Below are 25,831 nucleotides of genomic sequence, written 5' to 3'. Positions count from 1 at the left end.
CAAATATTGACAATTAATCTCATGGTTTTCTGTCAGTCTTTAAAGCAGAATTAAACGTAGTGTACAATTCTACATGTTCGCAATTCTAAATATTTTACAACAACCCTAGCAACTGCTTATTTTAATTATACATGAAACAGAAATCAAGTTAACAGGCTAAAAAATATTTTTTAAAAGCACTTTTGGTGGGTTAAAAAAGCAAGTTTGGCTCAACAGCAGCAGGGATAAAAACAAAAAAAATAGATTAAAAACATTATTTTTAACAGTAAGAAAGTTTAAAATTATTTATAAAAGCTCTTTTATTTTTTGCATGCTATGCATATCCTTTTTTTAATTTAACTGTGCGTGCAATAAAGATAAATAAACGCCTAAAACAAATAGTGTGTGTAATATATATTGGGTGGAACCACTCAGTTCGGGACCTTCTGTTCTGTGACGCAGAGCCACAGGAATGTTCACGTGAAGGCGCGTTCACGCTGCTCACGTGTTTATCGGGCACAGTCCATGTGATGTGTTCACTAGGCCCCGCCCACAGTCTACACACGCCCATCTGAGTTCGTAAAAGTTCAGAAAGTCCCTCCAGCTCTGAAGAACATCTTGTATCCACTGCAACTCTCGCCCAAGACTGAGTATCTCCACAGTTTCACCTGAAGACACTTCTAAAGTTCAGTTTTAAGCTCTATACTGCTGTCCAGGATACCTGAAACCTCTCAATTCACTCAGCAAACAACGATTTTACAGATTTCTAACACTCGTCAGAAGCCAAAACATGTAAGTTGCTTGTTTTTCCATGGTTTTTCATGTTCATGGCGTTTGTTTAAAGTTGTTATCATTTACCACAAGAACGTTAAGCAAACTGTTAACACAACTAGCTTAAACTCAACTCTTGGCTGTTTTTTATAACAGCCGAGTAATATAAACATCTCAGACGAACTTTAACTGAAAACTTTTCCCTTAAACTTGAATGTATAGATTAGCAGGCTCGTGATTGATTGATTTTTATCGCTGTTGGAATGTTATTGTAAAGTGAACACATGTCACAATCGCGACCTGTTTTCTTTCCACCGGTTTACACGAGATTCGTGTTCACGTTGACCCAGAGCGGAGTGAGTGACGCAGAGTGGGCGTGTCTGCCTCACTTCTGACCAATCAAACAAACGCTCGCTTTCCCGCCGCCGCCTTGAATTCATTTTCGTAATGAACTTCGTTTCATCACATAAACCAGTAAGAACTGAATGACACGTATTGTCATGACATCATGAATGATAGATAATATATTTTTTAAATAAAATATGAATTAAAAAATACTTAAATGTATGGGCTGAAATCTTTATTATACATCACAATTATATATTTATTAAATTTAAAATGTAATATTGTCAGATTCTGACACTTTGATGTGAACTTTGAGCTAGTTTGTCAGCACTGTCATATTAAGAATGTCAAACAAAATATTATTTTATATTTATTATTATCACAAGTATTAAGCCTATTTTAGTTAAATAATAAGCAATTTAAATAAAAAAAGTTAAAACATTCTCATGGGAAAAAAAATGGGCTGAAAATTCTTATGACAAAATAATTGTCTGTCATAATTTACTTTTTAGTCATAATTTCGACTTTTATCAGAATTTCAACTTTTTGTCAATTTTTGACTATATTACTTGTCAAAAATTGACAAAAAGTTGAAATTCTGATAAAAGTCTAAATTATGACAGTCAAAATTATGACTTAAAAAGTTCGATTTTTAAGTCATAATTTCGACTATTTTATATTTATTATATTACCACAATTATCATTTTAGTTGAATCATAGTTAATTAATGAGTTTAATAATAAAACAAATTTATCAGAAAAAAAGATGGGCTAAAAACTTTGAAAAAGTATAAAATGATTGATTATTAATTGATTTATTGAATATAACAGATTCTGACTCTTTAATGTGAAACATTGGTTTGTCAGTCGTAAGAATCTCAAAATTATTATTTTATATTTATTATATTAGTAGTAGTATTTAATAGTACAAAAGTATTATTTTAGTGGTTGTGTATGAATATTCATAAAATTTTATAATAAGTGAAACGTCCCTCATGTTTGATGGAAATAGAAGGTATTTGATTTACTTGTATATGTACATGATGTGTGTTGAAAGCTGAGAGTAGTTTGGTAAGATGGCGGCCCTCTGCTGGTCAGACGCGCTCACTGCAGTCAGAGGAACATGTCCACGCATGTCTCTGCAACTCATGACTCAAAGCAGCCTTTAAAAGCTGATCACAGAACAGCAGAAACACACACACACACACACACACGAGGAGAGTCAGACACTACAGGAGAAATCAAAAACACGGGTTGGGTTAAATGCGTTCAAGTCCTCCAGGGAAGTTCGTGTTTTTGCGCGTTTAAGTCGCTTTCGGCGGAGTCAGATCGCGGTGTACTTTCTCTTAATTAATAACACAAAAATACAGCAAGGGTCTTAAACTCTACTTCTAGAAAATGAATAAGAAATGTGCAATATTATGTGCTTTGCTTTTTTATGTTTTTAATTAATGTATGAAGCCTCTGCAAACTTTATCGTAACATATTACATTGTTATATTATAATGCCATCATAATCTGTGCAGGCGTTTAGCTTCACTGTAAATAGAAAAACCTGACAATATCACTGCTAAATACCTTTAAGTATTGTGTTATCCCGCTATGCTTCTCACTGACACGCCCACAACTCCAAAATCCCGACTTTCCCACTCATATTTACGACATTGTGGTGGAGTTCAACTCGTAAACACGATCTTTACAAGATGACTTGAAAGCACCACGTGATGTTCAGAGACGGTTGGTTTCCTCACTAGTAACCGTCACTCTCGTGTCTTTTGCCTCAGAAAATGTCAGCGCACAAGCGGATCCTTCCAGCCCTAGGAACCGGGCCGACGAGAAGAAGCCTGTTCGGGCCGGTGGATCGCGAGCAGCTCCAGCGCGAGTATCGCGACGCGCTGAGGAAAGACCTGGAGGACGCGTCGCGTCGCTGGAGCTTCGACTTCGTCGCGGAGAAGCCGTTGGAGGGCGGAGACTTCCGCTGGGTGGGCGTGTTCGGCGTGCGCGTGCCCGTGCTGTACCGGAGCTGTGAGGACGCACGGAATCCCGGAGGATCACCGGGAAAAGAGAACAGATTCGGGTCGGTTCCGCACGGCGTGGAGAAAACCCCGGAAAAGAGAGCAGAGAAGAGGAAACAGACGAACATCACAGGTGAGAGACACTATTTATCTCATGTTTTGGATCGGTAAGATTTTGAATGTTTTAAAAAGAAAAACACCAAGGCTGCATTTATTAGATAAAAAAAAAGTAATTTTGTGAAATATTATTAGAATTTAAAACGGCGGTTTTCTATGTGAATATATAGTAAAGTGTAGGCTAATTTATTCCTGTTATTTTCAGCATCATTACTCCAGTCTTCAGTGTCACATGATCCTTCAGAAATCAGTAAAATATGTGGATCTGGTTGAATTATTATTATCAATGTTGAAAACAGTTGTGTACAGTTTTTTTCCCCAGGATGCTTTGATGAATAGAAAGTTCAAAAGAACAGCATTTATTTTGAAATTAAAAGCTTTTGTAACATTATACATGTCTTTACCGTAACTTTTGATCAATTTGTCAATCCTTGATGAATAAAAGTTTTGATTTCTTTTATTTCTTTCCCCCAAAAATTAAAAGAGAAATTCTTACTGACCCCAAACTTTTGAACAGTAGCCTAGTGTTTACAAAATATTATATTTTAGATAAATGCTGTTCTTTTTAACTTTCTGTTCAGAATCCTGAAATAAAATGTACACAACGGATTTCAACACTGATAATAATCATAAATGTTTCTTGAGCATCAAATCATCATATTATAGTGATTTCTGAAGGATCATGTGACACTGAAGACTGGAGTAATGATGCTGAAAATAACAGGAATAAATTGCATTTTAAAATGTATTAAAATAGAAAGGTTATTTTAAATTGTCATATTTAACAATATTACGTTTTTTGTGTATATTGAATCAAATAAATGCAGCCTTGAAGAAGAGACTAATTTTAAAAACATAAAAAAAATGTGTATATATATCAAGCGGCAACCTCCCTGTCTCTCTCTTGAAACCAACACGGAAGTGAATTAAACTGCAATTCATCGCCTGGCCGCTTGAGGCTGACTGCAAAAGTGAGTCAAATCTGTATCTCCCCCATGTTAAAATGCCCAACTTTACCGCAGAAACAAATAAGTTTACAGCCTGGTGTCTTAAGTTGTTTTGGTCTATACAGCTAATATTGCCCTTCGTGATGACTGTGAGGGGGGTGAATTTTTTTTAGAACTCATCCGTTTAAATTATATTAAGTCTTAAAATGCTGCATAATCAAGGGCGTGGCCACTTGAGTGACAGGTGGATTGCCGCTGCTGTTACTAGCCGTTTGTCTGCTCTCTGTTAGCCATCATGTCACCTCAGCTGATTCCAGCTGCTGAACTCGTCATCTCTGCCGTGTTTGTACTTTTTTCGGGATTATTTCATACAGTTTATTACACGCCGCCCTTATACCTTCGCCCACGCCGCTGGATTCCATCGTTGTCGAGTATCGAGAGAACAACCAGCGCTGTTCTTCAGTTGTTTTCCTCTGAACATGCACTCATGGATGTCTGACAATATCGTTGCTTTTTGGAGTTCAGATTTAAAAACGTTTAAGATCTAGAGTCCACACTCGTTCTGCGGTACCGTTGATCTTACGGAGCAGATAGACTATAATATGCGTATTTCACTTTTTAGTGTTCAATAAAAAGTACCGTCAGATGAAATCCTGCAGGTGTCAGTGCTTTCTCTCCGTCCCTTAAATGAGCGCGGATTTCTAGTGCATTACTTGAACTTCTTAGGTAATATCTATCAGAATTTAAAATGGACTGAATAAAGCTCTCTACGAACTTGACGCGCGATACCGCGCTGACTGACATGTATGCGCATGAATCACTGTCACACACACACACACACACACACTCAGAGCAAATATTTTAAGTTACTGCATGAGAATAATAATGCATCACAATACACATAGTCTCACGGTTAGTTATGTCTTTTAACTATTATAGTATTTCAAAGGGTAAAAACATGAACTTTAACTATTGGCTTTAGGCCTACTTCAAGTCAGCTGTCACTTTAGCGCGAGGCCAGTTGCACATTAGCTTAGCCTGAGCAAACTCGAGCAAGGCGGGCGTAGTTTCAGCATCCAGGCACCTCAACTCCACCCACGTCCCGCCTTTTTGCCCATCTTCGTTTATCCGGGAGTGACGCGCTGTGACGCGCTTCCAAGATGACGACGAGCGACTCCGCCCACTTAAGGCTTCAAAATAGCTCTTCAGAAACCTACGGGGGACGCCATGGACATATATATATATATGTGTATATACTGTTGAATTATCATGTGAGCAATCCTTATAGTTTATGTAGGAGTAAAGTGCTGAGTAATAATGATGGTGTGAATGACAGTTTGACTAATAATAGATGTTTCTTTTATCATAATAGACTTCTACCAGGCGAAGAAGAGGCAAGTGGCCACGCCCCGCAAATCAGGACAATAACACACCCAGGAGCTTGTGTGTGTGTGTGTGTGTGTGTGGACTCATATCCTCATACGTGTAAAGACATTCAAAAACTGACGTGAACTCAGTGGATCTTGTTTTCTACACCGTCATCTACCTTCATTCTGGAAGCCGTTCCAGAACTCTTCATTTTCTGTCTTCCATCATGTGTTATTCAGGAATAGGAATCTGTCATTCCTCTTTGAGCACTTCCTGTTTATATGTTTGCATTTCAAAGGTTAACATTTACCTGAAAAATCCCTTTAAATTCGATGTGTGGAGGAAAGATTCGAAACATCCATAAATGAATCTTTCAGAATCACGAAATTGCGAAAAGGGGTTTCATTACGAACAAAGACATATTATAAAACAGTGATTTTTTTCAGTGTGCACATATTCAAATGTATTGCTTTATTGCACAAAACATGTTGCTAACTTTAAAAACTGCTATTTTTAAATGTTTGGTGCCAACTTTTTTTTTTTTTTACACAAAAGTTATTGTTATTATAAACGTAAACCTCAACTAAGCTGCCAGTATGTTCTCACACACATTCTCGTAACTGAGCTGCGATTATGTTATTGCAACGTAATTTTATTTACAAACACTTGGCGTCGTTCGTGAAACGCGAGTAGAATCGCTGCAGTTTTTTCGTACATCATGTTGCGTTAAATTCAGTGCAAAAAAATTTACGTACAAATTTTCAACACAGACATTTGTTCCAGGGTTATTATTCTTAACTAAAACTGTTAAAAACATTTCTGTTAATTGAAATAAAGCTAAAATAAAAAATTAATTTTAGTTGGAAAACAAACTAAATTTGACTAAACTAAATTTAGAACATTAACATTAGAAATGTTGCTTTTCGCAATAAACTGAAATAAGTTTAAGTTTTAAGTGCTAAAATATTAACTGGAAATAAATAAAACTGAAATAAAAATAAATTAAACCTAAATAGTAGTATAAAAAATATATATATATATATATATATAATGACATAAGCACATAACGAAATACTAATTTTTATTTTATTAAAAATGACTAAAACAACAGCGATTGGTTCTGCTCGTGTTTTGCGATACGGCTTCTGAAACTACAGCATATTTACAAACACTCTCAGTTTTCCTGTTGTCATGGAAATACAAGTAATGTGGAGCGATAACTAAATAATCTTAACGAGAGACGTGAGCGCCAGACTTTATACATTGACCAATTAAGATAAAAAAGCTTAATTAGATTAAGTTTTGAATTCCAGCAAACGTTCATTAAATCTGTTCTAGGTCTTCTCGGATCCAACTTGTGGATTTCTGCGACCTGTCTGTAAATATTCTGTTAATATCTGGATTATTCGCTGTTGATTCAGAATTGCACTTGTTATTTTGTGTAGTGTTGTGTAGCGTTATTGTTAAAGAGCTCTGAATATATGCCATATTTATTTTACGGATGAATGTTGTAGATTTACATGTAATTGTTCTTTTAATAAACTTTATGAAGAGAAACTCTGGTGTACGATTTGATTTTGTACTAATAAATCACTGCTTAAAACACTAATGCTGTTGACTCTAAAAACTGTTTAGTGCTGTGAAGTGTTTTGAGGAACTATTTTTCTAGGTGGATGAACTTCAGGTGTTGCTCGTGTAAACGGCCCTTTCTCTGCATTGGTAAGTGAAATTATCATATCAGTCTTATATTAACATATTACGCTTGAAGTCGACATGAAATTGCATTGAACTTCCATCATGTGATGTATTTTCAAATACAGCTTATTCAGGTTGAGTATCTCAATCCTAATGCTTTTTCTTTTTAAATATCCTGTAATTTGTACGAGCCCCTAAATCTGTTGTCCCGGTACCAACATTTCAGTATTCGGTACAATAGCAGTAAAAATCCACGATTCTCGGTACCAAAGCTTAATTTAGATTAAATTAACATATATTAAAGGGTATATCACAGTGGAAAATGGTATTAAAAACACTTTGCAATGACCTAACAATAAACAATAGTTATATACTGTAGCAATTATTCTCCTTGGGGTTCATTTAAAAATGTACTAATACAGTTTTAAAATCCAAAGTTTTATCTGTTAACATTATTTAATGCACAATGAATGAAGTGAACAATCAAGTGTTTGTATTAAATAATATTCACAAACAATTAATGTTGTAAAAATATATTGTTCACTCATGTGTTGATAAGTAATGTTATTGAATGGTATCTTAATGTAGTGTAACCAAACTATACAGGAGATAAAACGTGTTTATTTGACTTGACTGTACTTTTTAAACCTGCTAAGAGTTATCCAGGCAAGAATAAGCCTAGAACTGCTTTTCTGATGGACTGATGACATAAATAGTGATGCGCCGATACTGATCCCAGAACTCTGGTGTCGGTCCGATACTGTACTCGTGAAACTACCCCGATACACGCGTGACGCGCTCCCGATGCCACTTTAGGGGCCGTTCACATATCGGCTTTTTTGCGCGTGCAAATTCGTTATTTCAAATGTAGGCTATACCGTGGCGAGATGAAAACATCTCAACAGGTCATGTGACAAAAACCAACCGATCAGCTTCGGTCTTTCCGTAACAACATGGAAAGCTCGGCCGAACAGCAGATCATAGCTGTGTACAGGGCGGCTTTTTATTTCTCCATAAATCTATCTAGTAGTAAAGCTAATGCAAGGGCTAGAAATCCATGAATTTTTTGCAGATACTTCCTCGTCATCATGGAGAGCGCAGTTCGCACCGCTTTCTCCTTCTTTCCACAAGCTCTTGCTCTCCCGTGGCGTCTGTCGTTGCTATGCAACCATGAACAGAGGCGCGCCTGGGAAAACGAGCGTGCGGCGACGCGTCGCTTCTAATAGAGACTTTAAAGGATTAGTTCACCTCAAAATGAAAATTTCCTAATAATTTACTCACCCCAATGCCATCCAAGATATCCATGTCTTTCCATGTTTTCAAAGACCTTTGAAACTGCATAGATTTGGACTTCAAAACGCTGGTTGCCATTGAAGTCCATTATTCGAAAAAAAATCCAGAAATGTTTTCCTCAAAAAACTTCATTTCTCTTCCACTGAGGAAAGAAAGACATGGATATCTTGGATGGCATTGGGGGGAGTAAATTATGAGGAAATTTTCATTTTGAGGTGAACTAATCCTTTAAGCAACAGCTGCTGATGGAACGGCAACGGCAGCCGGAAGTAAACGGTAAACTGCCGTAGTTAAAGAACGCGTAGGGGATAATTTAATCATTTGACAAAATACAAATAAAGAAAGTGATTTTAAAAAGCAGGAGAGGGTTGCTTTGGGCATTTAATGATATACTTAAACAATTACAATGCCACATACCATAAAACATAACATTAACTTTCTTAATCTTTCACGTAGTAGCGACAACGGCAAATCAGCCGTTCTCCTGTAGTAGACGTTACGGTAGAACGTCGTGAAGTAGCAGTTAAAGTCGCGCGTGCGCGCGCAAAAGAACGCCGGAATGCCGTTGCCGTTCCACCAGAGGCTGTTGCTTAAAGTCCCTATTATTGTGATGGTAACGGAATACACTTGAAAAGTAACCCTCCCAACCCTGCAAACGCACGCAATGTTTATCAGGGGAACGCAAAAGATTTATGAGGGAGCGCAAAAGTGTTACAAACAAATGCAGAGTTTCTCAAAGGAATGCAAAATAGCTACAAGCGTACGCAAAGTTTCTCAAGGGAACGCAAATGTGTTACAAATTAACGCAAAGTTTCTCAAAGGGAACGCAAATGTGTTACAAATTAACGCAAAGTTTCTCAAAGGAATGCAAAATAGCTACAAGCGTACGCAAAGTTTCTCAAGGGAACGCAAATGTGTTACAAATTAACGCAAAGTTTCTCAAGGGAACGCAAACATTTTACAAAGGAACGCAAAGTTTTTCGGGGGAACGCAAAACATTTACGAGCGAACGCAACGTTTCTCTGGAACACAAGTTTTGCGTGCGAACGCAATTTTTCACTCCCATCTCGTAATTTTTCCTTCACCGTGTACCTTTAGGGACACCGTACATTTGCTTTAGAGCAGTTTATTATACTGCCATTCAATTATTGCGTTGACTAGATTTTAAAAAGCAACCTAAAAATGCCAACATAGATATTTGACTATTAGTTCAAATTAACCAAATGCGTAAAGGAGGCGAAGCAAGTTGAGAGTGCGCTGAAATGTATGCCTTTTGTTAGAATACAGTAATGTAGAACATTAATTAAGAAAATGCATTTCATTTAAGAAATGTTGAAATTTCACGTTGACGTGCCTCTGGAATTGTGAGTTATAAATTCAGAATTGCGATAAAAAAGACGAAATTGTGAGAATTCTTTTTTTTATCCCCTGGCGGACACGAGCTTTCATGTGAACGTTGTGTATTTTAAAGCTTTGCATCGCAAGTGTATTTCTGTCAAATCAACACTGTTTTCTTATTATTAGAATAAGAAAAGCACGTTGCATGCGTGTAGCTCATGTTTGTGTGTGTGAGTGTGTGTGTGTGTTGCAGGTGCTGCTCTTCAACATAGTGACCCAGATGTTGTGAAGGGTGTTGCTATGAGACGAACGTCAGCATTTCCCATCAGCCCCTCCTGTCAGTTTGGGAAGTGTCCCACACACACACACACACACACACAATATATATATACATCCCTTAAAAATGTTTATCTCACTCTCCCAGTCATGCCTTCATGAACGCGCACAATGAAACGCACATGCATAGATTTAGCTGCAGTGTGTGTGTGTGTGTGTGTGTGTGTGTGTGTGTGTGACGCATGCTCCACTGATCTCCCCTCCCCCTCAGCTCATCTGCGCCTCGAAACACACAGACAAACACACACGGCCGGAGAGACCAGAAAGAAACGCCAGAAACGGTCCAGACAAAGATGAGAGAAGCCGATATCGACTCTAATGTGACCATGGCAGACTCGACTGAGAGATAGACAGATAGAGGAGAGGAGAGGGGGAGGGGTGAACACACACAGACAGAGAGAGAGAGAGAGAGAGAGAGAGAGAGAGACATGGCCCTCTTACACATCTCTGCAGTGAAGCTGCACCTCCTGCACTGAAGATCATGGTAATTTATTGCAAATTAATCTTGTGTTCCTGTGTTGTACCGTCCATCCATCATCCATCATCCATCCATCATCACCCGTTTGTCTCTCTCACGCGCTTTTCTGCGTTTAACCCGCCTGGCACATGTCCCTAAATGTACAGCAGGTGTCATGCATGCGTGTGTGTGTGTGTGTGTGTTTGCTGTCCCGCACCACTCACTTCAAACCTCCACTGTAAATGCGGCCTGTATATCACTCACACACACACGCACACACACACACACACACACACGCATGCTCTTGACAGGTAACATGGCTCAGATTTACATGCATTAAAAGATGCATGGACTGCGCTGACTTTTAACTGTGTGTGTGTGTGTGTGTTTCTCAGATAAATGCATTCTAGCATGCTGTTCTGTGCAGGTAACATGCATGGAGTAACACACACACACACACACACACACACACATGTAAAGATTAATGCATCTTTACACACATGCACAAAACAGCATGTGTGTTTCCCTGAGACGAGGCTTGTTGTGTTACACTGCGTTCCTCGCATCTTTTCACGCACGTTTATTTGTTTACGACGATTTGCTGCGACTTTCTAACGCGTATTGCGACGCTGCATTTATGAATGATTCATTTCAGATCACTATTGATTTTTCTGTGGTGTGTCGTTCACATCATGTTTCAGGTCTTGCAGTCGGTGTAAGTCTATGCATGTTTCTGCAGTTTCTTCTCTTAGTTTACTGTGTGTGGAGAGATTTTCCGAACGGAAATTGGGTCACGGTGTCTCTCTCTTGTAAACACTCACTCATGTGACTGTCTTAAAATGAGTGTGTGTGGTTTCATAGCAGATGTTTGATGTGTAAGTTTGCATGACACTGCAATTCAGCTCTGTTGTGTTTTCATTGTGTGCAGGGTTTGAAATGAACTTTTTCACTCACCGGCCAATTTGGCTACTAAATTTTTAAGTTACCGGCCAATCAGAACTTCAGAAAAATGTGTTTTAGATGGACAGATCAATAATACAGTACAAAGAACATCAAACAATGTAGGATGTTTGAAAATAACAATGTCTTTTCTGTTAATCAAATGCTTTTTAATCTTCGCTATTGCTTCAATGCAAATGAACAAGCGCTGTGATTTGTTGTGTAGTGACGTGTGTGTTCAAGTAATCCAGTTATGAGCAGATTCTGCGCAACACACTGTATTTAATATATCATGATGTTCAGTATTTGCGCTAAATCTGGACAGATTTGGTTTACACGAACTTCCCCAGCAAAGTGAGTAAAGATAATAAGTAACATGCCAAATTGTCTAGTGATTTGACAGTGTTTCCCGCCACAGCTGATGTAGCGTGTTGTGATTGTTATCTGCCAATGGTATAAGAAAAATAATTTAGTTTCTGTTTGAATTAACATTATTTTTCTTACCCCATTTGCAAATAATTTTGCTTGTTTTAAGCAACAACTCACTCAATCTAGATTTATTTCCCCGGAAAACAAGCCTGCATCTTGATTTAACATTTTTTAGATATTTGGAATGGAAACAAGACAAAAATACTAAGAAAAGCATTTTTTTTTTGCAGTGCAAGACGCCAAATTGGCTAGTGACTTGACAACGTTTCAATAAAAAAATAAAATAAAAAATATCCGCATTTAAAATGGTGTTTCAAACCCTGACTATACCCTGAACATAATAAGTAAAGCCCAATTTTTAAGAAGCCAAATTGGCTAGTGATAATTTTCAGATTTCAAACCCTGATTGTGTGCATGCAGCTGGATAAGAGCGAAGTGTCGACTCTCGGGCTGCCGCCGTCCACGAGCCATGGCGGGTCTGATGGAAACATTAGCGTTGAGACGGGACCGGACGGCGAGGTCCAGAGAACACGAGTGGCGCTGGAACACCTGCAGCAGAAGATCCTGAAGATCACCGAGCAGATCCGCGTGGAACAGGAGGCGCGCGACGCTAACGTAGCCGAGTATCTCAAACTCGCCCACAACGCGGACAAACAGCAGGCGTCGCGCATCAAACAAGTGTTCGAGAAGAAGAACCAGAAGTCTGCACAGACCATCGCACACCTGCACAAGAAACTCGAGCACTACCATAAGAAACTCAAAGAGATCGAACAGGTAAAATTAGCGTTTCTGTAGAGGGCTACACGATTAATCGCAATTAACATGAAATCGTCGGTTGGTTTATCGCGATTATGAAATCGCAAATGCTGCGATTATTTGTTATGCGCAGCTTGTCAGTGACGTACGGCTCAGTAAACGCGGCTCACTCTGAAAGCACTGCGAGTTTGAGTCGCTTATAACGTGCATTTGAAAAAGCAACACGCCTCTAACATCTTTCCAAACTTGAAGCTTTTATGAACCTCTTGTCCAACAAAAGACAACATTTAATACAACAAAGTATTTCAATCTTCTGTTTATTACAAGTCACCTTCATTTATACAGCACTTTAACTATAGAGATGTTTCAAAGCAGCTTTACAGTGATAATAGGAGATTACAGTAACAGAGATTGTTTTGGCTTTACAGCAGATCTAGAATAAAGTTATTGTCCAGCTAAAGTTAGATTTAAGTTCCGTTACAAAGATCATTAGTTATTAACTTAGTTTCACCGTTTTAACTGAAAACAGAAAACTTCGAATGCGTTCTGGACGTTCATTTACACGAAAACAGTGTTTGGGGGCTCGAGAACGCAAACTTTGAAACAGGTGCCTAGGTGCAAGTTTTAAAAAAATTGTTAAAATGTTTTCATCTGTGTAAACTGTGAAAACGGTGACGGTGCACATTATGTGTTTAGTCTATAGGTATGCGAATTTGAATATATATAATATCCATGCGAACTGGAATCATTTGATAACGTTTCTCTGTACAGAGGTAAAGGTAAGGAGGCCTTCACAGGGGAGCTTATTCAGCGATAGTATGATGAACATGGGGATTTCCTGGAATGAAGTGTGTTATCGTACTTATGCGGGGCACATTTGGCGTATCTTTGTGAGACGTCCTCTGGTGTTCAGATGGAGCAGCATTTACTACCAATTACAGAGCCGTACTTCACTGACAAGCTGTGCATAAAATAATCGCAGTCTTTGCCAAATCAAGTGCGGTTTCATTTCGATTGATCCTGCAGCCTTTGTTCTCTTGCATGCAATTTTCCAGAGTAATCACGTCTTGCTTTTTCGCAGAATGGTCCGGCGCGGCAGCCCAAAGACGTCTTCCGGGACATGCATCAGGGGCTGAAGGACGTGGGCGCGAACATGCGCGCGGGGATCAGCGGGTTCGGAGGGGGTGTGGTCGAAGGAGTGAAGGGCGGAGTCTCGGCGCTCACGCACACCGCGGTCGTCTCGAAACCACGAGAGTTCGCCAGCCTCATCCGCAACAAGTTCGGGAGCGCCGATAACATCGCCCACATGAAGGACACCCTGGAGGACGGACACCCGGAAGAGACGCCGCGAGCTCTGAGCGGAAGCGCTACGCTAGTCTCCAGCCCCAAATACGGTAGCGACGACGAGTGCTCGAGTGCGACATCCGGGTCACCGGCCGGGAGTAACTCTGGTGGGGCCGGTGGGCCGATGTCTGGGATGGGAGCCACCATGGGGAGCCCTCGGCTTGACGGGCATCACCACCACCATCACCACCACCACTCGTCGTCTTCCTCGTGGGATGCGCTTCTGGAAGGCCTGCAGGAGATAAAAGTCGGCCAGGTGCACATGGAGGACGCCATCGAGGACATGAAAGCGCAGCTGCAAAGCGACTACGGCTACATGACGCAGTGTTTGCAAGAGGAGCGATACAGGTAAAACTGCACCATCTACAGCAGTGTTCGATTCTAACAAGGAATCGTTTCGTTTTAGCCGGTTTACTAGGGGTGTAACCATACCTTCATGTCACGATTCGATACATATCACGATGCTGAACTCACGATACCATATTATGGCGATACTCCAAGACATATGGGAAAAGGTTAACAAAAAATGTTTTGTTGATTTAAACGCTAAATTTGGTATTTCATTGTGTGTGTAAATGAATAGGCTTGGACTCAGTGCTGGAAACCCAACACACAGGACAATAGAGACACCAGAATAAACATAATCATGATTCTGAAGCTGAAAATTGTGAAATATTTTAGACGAATATGCTTGATCTCTGTCACTGACTACATATATTTTAAATAATTTAGGCCACTTTTTACTGGCAACATCAGACCATTTGGCATTATCAGGACCCACAAATATTCCCGATCGCATTGTTATACATTATATTCAACATTATATTGTGACGAGTCTCTCTACTCTTCCTGCTACAGCCGGCTAGTAGGTGTGGCTAGGAGACTCATCAAGGGAACGATGTCCACCTGTTCATCCCTCTATAAATGTTTAGGCTGGCTAGTGTTGAGGGAGAAGTCTTTCTCCGGGTTATTTTGATTTTGAGTTGGCTCTGGTTTGTTCTCAGATTAAATTTGCTTTGTTATTTGGTTTAGTATTTTGTTTTCTGTTGACTATGTTTCCTGTGATGTCTGTCAGGTGCATGGAACTGGTCCAGGGGTTTGATTCTCGCTTGGGGTGCGAGAGGTCCCGGGTTCAAATCCCGGACGAGCCCCCACATTTGTCACGGCCGGATCAAAGCCGTGGCAAATGAAATGGAGGACATAGTGATTGGTTTGCAGAAATAAACATTTATTAACATAAATAGGAAAATATATTGAACAAGAAAACGTGGTCATCTGTAATGTCTGTCAGGTGCATGGATGTAAGTGTATCAACCACAGTAAACAAAATACTAAACCAAATAACAAAGCAAATTTAACCTAAGAACAAACCAGAGCCAACTCAAAATCAAAGTAACCCGGAGAAAGACTTCTCCCTCAACACTAGCCAGCCTAAACATTTATAGAGGGATGAACAGGTGGACATCGTTCCCTTGATGAGTCTCCTAGCCACACCTACTAGCCGGCTGTAGCAGGAAGAGTAGAGAGACTCTGCACAGTATATAGTAGTTCAATGTAGTACTGATACTAAAACTCTAAAAAAAAACTTTTTTAGAATTTTTTCTCACATAGTAATTTTCATTTTGGGTAAACTATCTACGATCCAAAATATCACTATCCACGATACATATTGTTGCATTTTTATGTTGCGATATGTTGTTACACCCCTACGGTTTACTGAATCAAAACTTAGTTCGGGGGTTAAAAACGCAAGAAGCATTCTCCTTGCAAACCACCGAATTAACCAATCTAGAGATGGTCATTTCCAACTCAAAAATAACTTTGACAATTAGGACGGGCTCATTTGTGAGTTGGTTATTTGTGATTCATTCGTACAGACTCTGTCAAAGGAAATTCCAGGACTTTCAAGGACTTTTCAAGCACTACTTTTGGGGATTTCAAGGACTTCAATCGGCACTTATCAAACAATATCCTTACTATTATTTTTTATTTATTTCATTTTATTTTTTTACTCAAATTAAATATATATGGTATCTGATGTCCCAGCTAACAGACTTCTGTTATAAGAACGTTCTCCAAATATTCAGTGTTGGTTCTGGGAACGTGAAAAATGTCCAGTTTTCTTGATGTTAGAGGAACGTGTTTTAAAACGTGTAATGTTCCTCAAACGTTCGTTCAACTTCATTTTGATTTAAAATTCAACATTAATTGAACGTTGATTTCTAACATTCCAAGAACATAAAAATATCCAGTTTCTTTAATGTTACTAGAATGTTATTTTGAGGTTAGTGTGATGTTCCTGAAACATTCTTTCAATCATCTTTCGAAAGAGTAATAAGAACACAAACTACAGCTTTATCCAGACACAGCCTTAGATAAACTGAAGATAAAAGACATTAACTATCAAGATCTCATTAAACAACTCCACAAACAGCATCACCAGCCTGTTAGTATTACTAACCAGACTGACTTTATTTCTCGAACACGTCTAGAGAAGTTCTTATTGAAAATTAACAGATTTAGATGTTGATGTCTTATTGAAAAAGTTGCGTTTGAGGTCACCATCATGGAGATCAGTGTTTGCTTTAGTTGGGCTCTTGACCCTTGACATTCATTGACATTCATTATTGCTTTATCAGCAATTGCAGGTGTTCATGGAGAGCATTTCTGCATTGATAAAGCGGATCAACATGTCAGTTATAATGACAGACAAAAGACTGCGTATCCTGTAATTTATGACATAACGAATCGAAACACTATTGAAAAATATGATTCGTAACATTATTGCTTCTGTTGCTGAATGTTGAGTTCTGTGAAATTAAATATAAAACATGCTTTGAGTCATTTATACACTCACAGACATCAACATTCGGTATATGAAACACAAGAATGGTAACGTTCTTCATGACAGCATACAAAACACATTCATGGCTCCCAGCAAGCATTGTGGCATGAATAAATTATGCATTTGAATTATTTTTTGATTGTCACCATTGTTGAGGTTTGTATGACAAGTACTGATGTGTAGGGATGTCATTTTTAACTTTTAAATAGTTTTGGACAATCTCACACAAATTTCTTCAGCTACAAATGATTTTTATGACATTAGTGAGTTCATTACATTCATCTTGAACTGCTTTAAGTTCCAAAAGTAAATCACTCATTTTAAATTACAGTGAGTGCAATTGATTAACTGCAGTCCTTTGTCTGTTATAAAAGCAGACAAGTTGATCTGCTTTATCAATGCAGAAATGCTCTCCATGAACACAAATGGGCCGCAGCGTTGATTTAGTGTGAAACAATTGTATCTTTTCAACAACAACAAAAAAACTTCACAATATTTTGAATTAGGGATGCACCGATACCACTTTTTGCAGAACGAGATACCGATACCGTAACCGATCCCTGAAATTTCACTGCATTTGTAATTTTTAAATGTATTAGTAGATAAACCAAAATAATATAAATCATATTAGGTGGCTTAATTCTAATTGGCTTGTTTATCAAATATATATTTATTTCAATTATTTTCATGCTTAATTAAGCCTGCTAAAATGCATTGTATGAGCTTCTGTTACTGTACATTCTATTGCTCTATCATATTGTATCTTTCATTGAATAGCACAGCACATATTTAGACTAGAGCAGCTCCAGAAGGGTCAGTGCTGAGGATTGGGTCAGTGCGGAGGATTGGGTCAGTGCTGAGGATTGGGTCAGTGGTACAAATGTTCAGACACCAGTGAAATATCAATTATTTAATCCAATTTTGATACTACAACAAAAAATGCCAGCCTAATTAATGTGAATTTAAAACATTATTAAAGGTAAGCAGCCAGCAACAAAATAAGAACGAATAATCAACTTACAAATAAATCCAATAGAACAAAAAAAGGCTACAAATGAAATAAACAGTGTTTTTAGAGTTTTTCGGGTAGATCTAATAGGTACAGAAATTTGAATAAAGTAATCAAATGTGAAAAACATTTACATTTACATTTATTCATTTAGCAGACGCTTTTATCCAAAGCGACTTACAAATGAGAAACAATAGAAGCAGTTAAACTAACAGAAGGACAACAATACGCAAGTGCTATAACCTCGCAATTTTTTATTTTATTTTTTATATAGAAGAGAAGAGAAAGTGAAGAGAAAGTGTTAGTACTACTGAATCAAGTGCTGTCGAAAAAGATACGTCTTCAGCAGTTTCTTGAAAGTGGCTACTGACTCAGAAGCTCTGGTTGGGTTAGGCAGATCATTCCACCAACAGGGAACAGTCATGGTAAAGGTCCGAGAAAGAGATTTTGTGCCTCTTTGAGATGGTACCACAAGACGACATTCGCTAGCAGAGCGCAAGTTTCTGGATGGCACGTAAGTCTGAAGTAATGAGTTTAGGTAAGAGGAAGCAGTGCCAGTGGTTGTTCTGTAGGCAAACGTCAGTGCCTTGAATTTAATGCGAGTGCCTTGAATTTAATGCGAAATAATTGCGAAAAAATTGCATATTCATTACTGGATAAATTAAATATAGATGGATATTTTTATAAAGTTGAAAAGGGTAGCCTATTTAGTCAAGAGCAGTGAGTAATGTATTTATCCATTGTTTTATTAACATTAAAACAGCAGTGGGTTTGTTAAACTGCTGACCGAACGCACGGACCCCATTTGAACTACGTTCACTTGAGATAAAACTGACTTTGTTTACTAGGATACTTGCCAAGATGGGCGTTTTTACATAATTTTGTGTGAATTCGTCCGTACAAACGCAAGACGTGAAAGACAATTTAACTCGGTATTCTCGCGCGGAGACGCCGGTTTGCGGGCCGTGCGCTGATGTTTGCGTTCATGGAACTTCTTGACTGCAAACGTCCAGTAATAATAGAGGGAATCACTCGTTACACATACATCAGGTAACAGTTCATGTTTTACTTTACTTATATATGCGATTTAGTTTTCATCCAAATAACACGTGCTGAGTGAACGATTACAATCAAGAGCATTCAACAGAACTGCGCTCTCTCGTCAGTTAACGTTAACGTTAATAATAAGCTACACGCCTCGTTTTATTTTCTTGGCCATTGACATCCGACTGAACTACAAACGTTCCACTGATGTCTGTTTAAAGGGATGTGCTCGACCAGCTCGCGCGTCTGTGCCGCTGCGCGCTCAATCCACTGCACGGTTTCCTCTGATCAGCTTTCGCACCACAGCTGTACACACGCTGCCTGGTAGGCCTATCGGTTGTTGGTATCGGAGCATTTTTACGAGTACATGAGCTCGGTATCGGTGCATCCCTTTAATAATTCAAGCACTTTTCAAGTACTTCTTCAAAAATATGGCTGTTTTTAAGGGTTTTCAAGGACTTAAATTTCAAAAAGTCAAATTCAATTACTTCAAGCACTTTAAGGACTTTGTACGAACCCTGTTCATTCATTTTGAACTGGGTCCTTGGTTCAATAACCCATTTGGTTATTGGCTCATTTGGTGCTTGCAAAGCAAGGCAAGGCCAGTTTATTTATATAGGTCATTTCATACACTATGGAGATTCAAAGTGCTTTACACATAAAGGAATTAAAATAATCACAAAATAAAAGCAAGTGAAATTAAAACCATTATAAAAGGCATTAAAAGAGATATAAAGATGATATTTAAAAGAATAAAAAGATGATACATAGATGAACTTCTCATCTGGCAAAACACCGGTGTATGATATTTTTCACAACTGCTTGTTTAACTGAGATATTCCCATGTTGATTGTACTGTGTCTGTGGTGTTCTTTCGGCGCGCCTAAATAAACGTCTCCAATAGATCCGATGTCCCCTAAAATCGGACAGGAAGAGCTCTAGGAAAGGAATCAATCCAGTCCGCACCCCACTGAACAGATTTGGTCCCCGACCTCGAGTTTCACATCAGACTCACTACTCCACCACAGACTCAGGTCATCAACATGGCTTCATCTCTCACTTTCCCAATTTCAGAGTAATTTATGTTTGTCTCTTACTCAGTCTCAGTGCCACTTGAGTTCAGTTTAGAATCAAAAGGAGGATTCACCGAATGAACCAATCTAGAGATGGATAATTGAGCCAAAGAACCGGTTCTTTCATGTCCAATTCAAAAAATAACTTTGATAATTAGAACTGGCTCATTTTTGAGTTGGTTCTTTGTGATTCATTCATTTCGAACCGGTTCTTTGGTTCAATAACCCATTTGGTTATTGGCTCAGTTGGTTATTGGCTCATTTGGTTATTGGCTTATTTGGCTATTGGCTCATTTGGTTATTGGCTCATTTGGTTATTGGCTTATTTGGTTATTGGCTCATTTGGTTATGGGCTCATTGGTTATAGGCTCATTTGGTTTTAGACTCATTTGGTTATTGGCTTATTTGGTTATAGGCTCATTTGGTTATTGGCTTATTTGGTTATTGGTTCATTTGTTTATTGGCTCATTTGGTTATTGGCTCATTTGGTTATGGGCTCATTGGTTATAGGCTCATTTGGTTATTTGCTCATTTGATTATTGGCTCATTTGGTTATTGGCTCATTTGGTTATGGGCTCATTTGGTTATTGGCTTATTTGGTTATAGGCTCATTTCATTTGGTTATAGGCTCATTTGGTTATTGGCTCATTTGGTTATAGGCTCATTTGGTTATTGGCTTATTTGGTTATTGGCTCATTTGGTTATAGGCTCATTTGGTTATTGGCTCATTTGGTTATCGGCTCATTTGGTTATTGGCTCATTTGGTTATAGGCTCATTTGGTTATCGGCTCATTTGGTTATAGGCTCATTTGGTTATTGGCTCATTTGGTTATAGGCTCATTTGGTTATTGGCTCATTTGGTTATGGGCTCATTTGGTTATTGGCTTATTTGGTTATAGGCTCATTTCATTTGGTTATAGGCTCATTTGGTTATTGGCTCATTTGGTTATTGGCTCATTTGGTTATAGGCTCATTTGGTTATTGGCTCATTTGGTTATTGGCTTATTTGGTTATTGGCTCATTTGGTTATAGGCTCATTTGGTTATTGGCTCATTTGGTTATAGGCTCATTTGGTTATCGGCTCATTTGGTTATAGGCTCATTTGGTTATTGGCTCATTTGGTTATAGGCTCATTTGGTTATTGGCTCATTTGGTTATTGGCTCATTTGGTGCTGCGCATCATCAATCCGGAACTAAAGTTTGATTCAGTCTGACTCAGTGAACCGCCACGACTGGTTAAAAATGCTTTGTTTAAGAATCGAACCTCACTATTTTTCCAGAGCTGAATGTTCAGGTGTGTGTCTCCTCTCTTTATCCTCCAGATATGAGCGTCTGGAAGAGCAACTGAATGACCTGACGGAACTTCACCAGAACGAAATGAGCAATCTGAAGCAGGAGCTGGCCAGCATGGAGGAGAAGGTGGCGTACCAGTCGTACGAGAGAGCGCGAGACATCCAGGTGAGTAACGATAACAAAGAATGTTCAAGGCTTCATTTTGTTTTAGGCTCTACTAGAACAGCTTTCCTCCTTGAATGTTGATTATTCTCCCCATATTCTCCATTGTTGCAGCTCCTCTCTTCCCAGTCTGTCAGTAACGCTGTGTTTACCTCCTGTCTCTGTGAAGCCCCTCCTTCTGAAAAGCACACTGTGCTCTGATTGGTCGGTTGGAGCAGTGTGTTGTGATTAGTGGAGTGCTTCGAGAGTGTTGGGGAAATGCCCCGCGCCTTACCATAACTGCCAGTTTAACACACTACTAATTAACTCAACCAGGCCCCGCCCCTTTATTCTGCATATGAATTATTTAAATGAGGAATCCTGTGACTTGTTCGCTCCCAGAAGAAAACTCAAGACTACAATGGAGGCGTTTCAGTGAGTTCAGAAACAGTGACACTGATATAGAGAAAAAAAACAAGTTCTGACATGAAACTCTAGATCTCGCAGGTCCTTAACTCAATTTGGTAATGATCACATTGTTATCCACATAGGGCAGCTGATTGGTTGCGGTTACATCAGCGGCGAATGAGATGTGGCTCAATATTCAAATACTTGTAGTATTTGCTGTTACAGTGCGCTTTCAGAAACCCTCCCACTTCCCCAGCTCCACCTGTATAGATCTGCTACTGGGGTTATTTCAGCAGTAACATGCAATAATCAGCAGCAGCGTATCAGATCTATTCCACCAAGACAAATGCATTAACATTAGGGCTGTCAAATAAAAAATTGAATTTCGAATATTCATAGAATTTTAAAAATACCTGCACAAAATATTTTTGGTGTGTCGAGAGGCCCGCTTTGTTAATTTGAAAAATGGCGGGAAAAGGCTTCCTGCTGACGAAAACCCTCTCAGTTGGTGCAACGACATACTTGACCAAACCTGCACATCGGTCAGAGCTGTGTGTGTTTCATCAGCTGGAAAAACTGTCAACAGAAAGCGCTCAGCACTCGCTGCAGATCAAGTTGAGCGTCTGGTGTTTTTGACGAACAATATGTAGATGTAGTGAGTAGAAGTGAAGTGTTTCTGAATGGAAGTTTGCTATTCTGTGTTTATGTAGTTCATTACGCTGTGTGTTGAAGCGTGTTTTCTAAGGTTACTGATGCACGAACACAGATTTATGCACTATTGTAACCTAATTTTCCTTAGGAGAATGCACATTAAGGAAATTCAATTGTATTTAAGAACAACTGTTTAAAAAGTTAATGCACTTTAAAAGGTGAATGTCATTTCATTTCAATAAAAGATGCGATGCTTGATTAGGTTTATATTTGCTTATTGCGCTCGCTTGCTCCCTCTTGTGGACATAGGAGATAATACAGAACTTTTTTCCTCTAACATCAAGTATTGTCTTTAGAATTTGAATATAATTAGAATTTTGCTAATATTTAAGAAACAAATTCGAATTTAGCTTTTCAGCCATTTTGACAGCCCTAATTAACATTGCCATATCCAACAGTTGTAATCACAGAGGGACTTTGTAACTTGTACACTAGCCCTCCCCCTTCCCCAACTCCACCTGTATAGATCTGCTATGGAAGTTATTTCACCAGTAACATGCAATAATCAGCAGCAGCGTAGCAGATCTAGTCCGCCAAGACCAAATACATTAACATTGCCATATCTGAGAGCTATAGTTACAGAGGGACTTTGGAACTGGTACACTAGACAAAGTTCTGTGCATGTGTTTGTGTGCAGGAGGCCGTAGAGTCGTGTCTCACCCGGATTACCAAACTGGAGCTGCAGCAGCAACAGCAGCAGGTGGTTCAGCTGGAGGGTGTGGAGAACGCAAACGCTCGGGCCCTGCTGGGAAAACTCATCAACGTCATCCTGGCCCTGATGGCGGTGCTGCTGGTGTTCGTCTCCACCATGGCCAATTTCATCACGCCCCTCATGAAGACGCGTGCTCGGGTCGGCGCCACCCTCGCCCTGGCACTCTTTCTGGTCACACTGTGGAAACACTGGGATTGGCTTGAGCTCTGTCTGCTGCCCAGCTGAAAGAGACGAACAAAATACACAGAACTTAGATTCTAACTGTGACGCATCCCTCCCATCGTACCAGAGCTTAAAGGATGTATAAGAAAGATTCAGTAAGGAGATACACCACAGTCTACATGGCTCTACATTCCCGGTCTTTTCCTTCTGAATGGGTTTCTTTCCTGTTTTAGACCACTGAGCTCATTTTTGCTTTAAAGGGATAGTTCACCCAGAAGTGAAAATTAGCCCATGATTTACTCGTCCTCATCCTAGGTGTATATGACATTCTTCTTTCAGACGAACACAATCGGAGTTATATTTTAGAAAAAATCCTGGCTCTTAAAGGCAGTGAATGGCTGTTTCTGTTCATAAGTCCATAAAAGTGCATCTGTCCATCATAAAAGTGCATCCATCCATCACAAAAGTGCTTCTATCTATCTATCATAAAAGTGCATCTATCCATCATAAAAGTGCATCTGTCCATCATGAAAGTGCATCTATCCATCATAAAAGTGCATCTGTCCATCATGAAAGTGCATCTATCCATCATGAAAGTGCATCTATCCATCATAAAAGTGCATCTATCCATCATAAAAGTTCTCCACACGGCTCCTGTGGTTAATAAAGGCCTTCTGAAGCGAAGTGATGCGTTTGTGTAAGAAAACTATCCATATTTAACATGTTACAAAGTGAAATTCTAGCTTCTGGCCAAACGAACATACTCCGTCTACTTGCGTATAAAGCACAACTTACACAACTCGTGACGTCAGAAGTAGCGTAGTGCATCATGGCGTAACGTAAATATCAGTAGTACGTCGCATTACTCGCATAAGTTGCGCTTAGAGTTTAGTCGAATCCGGATGTTCGTTTGGCCGGAAGCAAGTTATTTTACCTTATAAAGTTTTAAATATGGATATTTTTCTTACACAAACGCATGGCTTCACTTCAGAAGGCCTTTACCAACCCGCCAGAGCCTGTGGAGCACTTTATGATGGATAGAGATGCACTTTTATTGACTTCAAAACAGAAAGAGCCATTCACTGCCATTATAAAGCTTGGAAGAGCCAATTTTTTTAATATAACTCTGATTGTATTTGTCTGAAAGAAGAATGTTATATACACCTAGGATGACTTGAGGGAGAGTAAATCATGGACCAATTTTAATTTTTGGGTGAACTATCCCTTTAACTAATGAATGTTAAAACTGGTTCTTAGAGCGGAGAGTCCAGCGAATGGTCTTCTGCTGATGCATGGCTTTAAAACCAACACACGTTCACATTTCAGATCCAAACTTCTTTGGAGCTTTTGACACCAAAACTGTCTCGGAAAATGTGTTGCGTTTAGTTCGTTTTGTCTCTGTGTCTGTTGTATGAAATATCTCATTACAGAGGAGAGAGAAACATTGTCATTTTACTTTGTGTGTTGTTAAGTGATATTTGACTAGGGTGAAAAGGCAGAAACGTAACGTCAGTAGTCAAGAATCAATAAGAATCAACCACATCCGTCATCAGGACATTTTTGTAAACACAGTAATAGTGTAACACGCTCCATTGGCTTGATCACTTATCATGTTTCTACCCGTTTGCTAAATCTCAACACCACTGTATTCTTAATAAATACATTTGCAAATATAGGCTTTTGTTTTCATTAGGGCCTGCAGTGATGATCCTATTATTGCTCGTTGTATTTGTATTATTACTTTTTTTTATTATTATTATTGTGGGTGAACATATTTTCGCATTGGACGACAATCTGCTGCAATCAAGATGCAGACTTTAATCCAGATCAAATTCATTAATCCCAGGATGGATTACACTGAACCTGCTTCGGGCTCAAAATGATGAATAGCCGATAATCAACAACCTGATACACAATTATGATCCACAACACAGCATACGTTTTACTTTTCAATGATTCTGAGTTCGTCACAAACCAACTCTGTAAATCAGCAGATATGATGTGATGAATTAATCGCTCGGTTTACATGATCGACATGTTAAAACCGGTTAAAACCCGTTCAACGGCGCCATCTTGCGTTACACAACGGTCGGTAGGTGCCTCGTTATCTTTTTAATGAGAACTCCCTTTAATTAACAGTATGCAAATAAGATTGATCTGACACTGTGCCAGGAAAAAAACGAGGACAGAATGGGTAATATCAGATGTTGTTCACTTAGATAAACGCTTAATATATCTATTCATCTATTAATTTTCACCTTTAGTTGGGATAAACTTACCATTAGTCCCGTCGACTGACCGTGAGG

At 38.9% G+C, this 25,831-nt stretch overlaps 2 protein-coding genes across 4 annotated transcripts; both read left to right on the top strand.

The window, feature by feature from the left end:
• The first annotated feature begins 587 nt into the window (after positions 1-587).
• On the top strand, positions 588-6,542 carry cdkn1a (cyclin dependent kinase inhibitor 1A). Of its 2 annotated transcripts, XM_077225793.1 has the most exons (3): positions 588-771; positions 2,878-3,241; positions 5,545-6,542. In XM_077225793.1, the coding sequence occupies exons 2-3, from the start codon at positions 2,881-2,883 to the stop codon at positions 5,598-5,600; spliced, it is 417 nt and encodes a 138-aa protein (XP_077081908.1). In that variant the 5' UTR covers positions 588-771; positions 2,878-2,880; the 3' UTR covers positions 5,601-6,542. The 2 variants fall into 2 exon arrangements, with proteins under 2 accessions (XP_077081908.1, XP_077081909.1); XM_077225794.1 differs by lacking the exon at positions 588-771 and having other exon boundaries at positions 2,761-3,241.
• Positions 6,543-10,394: 3,852 nt separating this feature from the next.
• tmcc2 (transmembrane and coiled-coil domain family 2) lies at positions 10,395-25,198 on the top strand. 2 transcript variants are annotated; one of them, XM_077225792.1, is made up of 5 exons: positions 10,395-10,686; positions 12,448-12,801; positions 13,865-14,475; positions 21,421-21,556; positions 23,289-25,198. In XM_077225792.1, the coding sequence occupies exons 1-5, from the start codon at positions 10,684-10,686 to the stop codon at positions 23,586-23,588; spliced, it is 1,404 nt and encodes a 467-aa protein (XP_077081907.1). In that variant the 5' UTR covers positions 10,395-10,683; the 3' UTR covers positions 23,589-25,198. The 2 variants fall into 2 exon arrangements, with proteins under 2 accessions (XP_077081907.1, XP_077081906.1); XM_077225791.1 differs by lacking the exon at positions 10,395-10,686 and having other exon boundaries at positions 12,363-12,801.
• Positions 25,199-25,831: the final 633 nt, after the last annotated feature.

The sequence above is a fragment of the Siphateles boraxobius genome, unplaced genomic scaffold, assembly GCF_051911475.1.
Source record: "Siphateles boraxobius isolate OS27281-9 unplaced genomic scaffold, OSU_SipBor_1 13, whole genome shotgun sequence".
Lineage (NCBI taxonomy): Eukaryota > Metazoa > Chordata > Actinopteri > Cypriniformes > Leuciscidae > Siphateles > Siphateles boraxobius.
The sequence above is the reverse complement of the archived record's forward strand: the minus strand, read 5'-3'. Positions and strand labels throughout refer to the sequence as shown.

Coding starts and splice junctions, on each gene's coding strand:
- tmcc2 (XM_077225791.1), top strand. CDS start 12,442: ATGCAGCTGGATAAGAGCGAAGTGTCGACTCTCGGGCTGCCGCCGTCC. Junction 14,476..21,420: donor TTGCAAGAGGAGCGATACAG/GTAAAACTGCAC, acceptor TTTATCCTCCAG/ATATGAGCGTCTGGAAGAGC. Junction 21,557..23,288: donor AGAGAGCGCGAGACATCCAG/GTGAGTAACGAT, acceptor GTTTGTGTGCAG/GAGGCCGTAGAGTCGTGTCT.
- cdkn1a (XM_077225793.1), top strand. CDS start 2,881: ATGTCAGCGCACAAGCGGATCCTTCCAGCCCTAGGAACCGGGCCGACG. Junction 3,242..5,544: donor GAAACAGACGAACATCACAG/GTGAGAGACACT, acceptor TTATCATAATAG/ACTTCTACCAGGCGAAGAAG.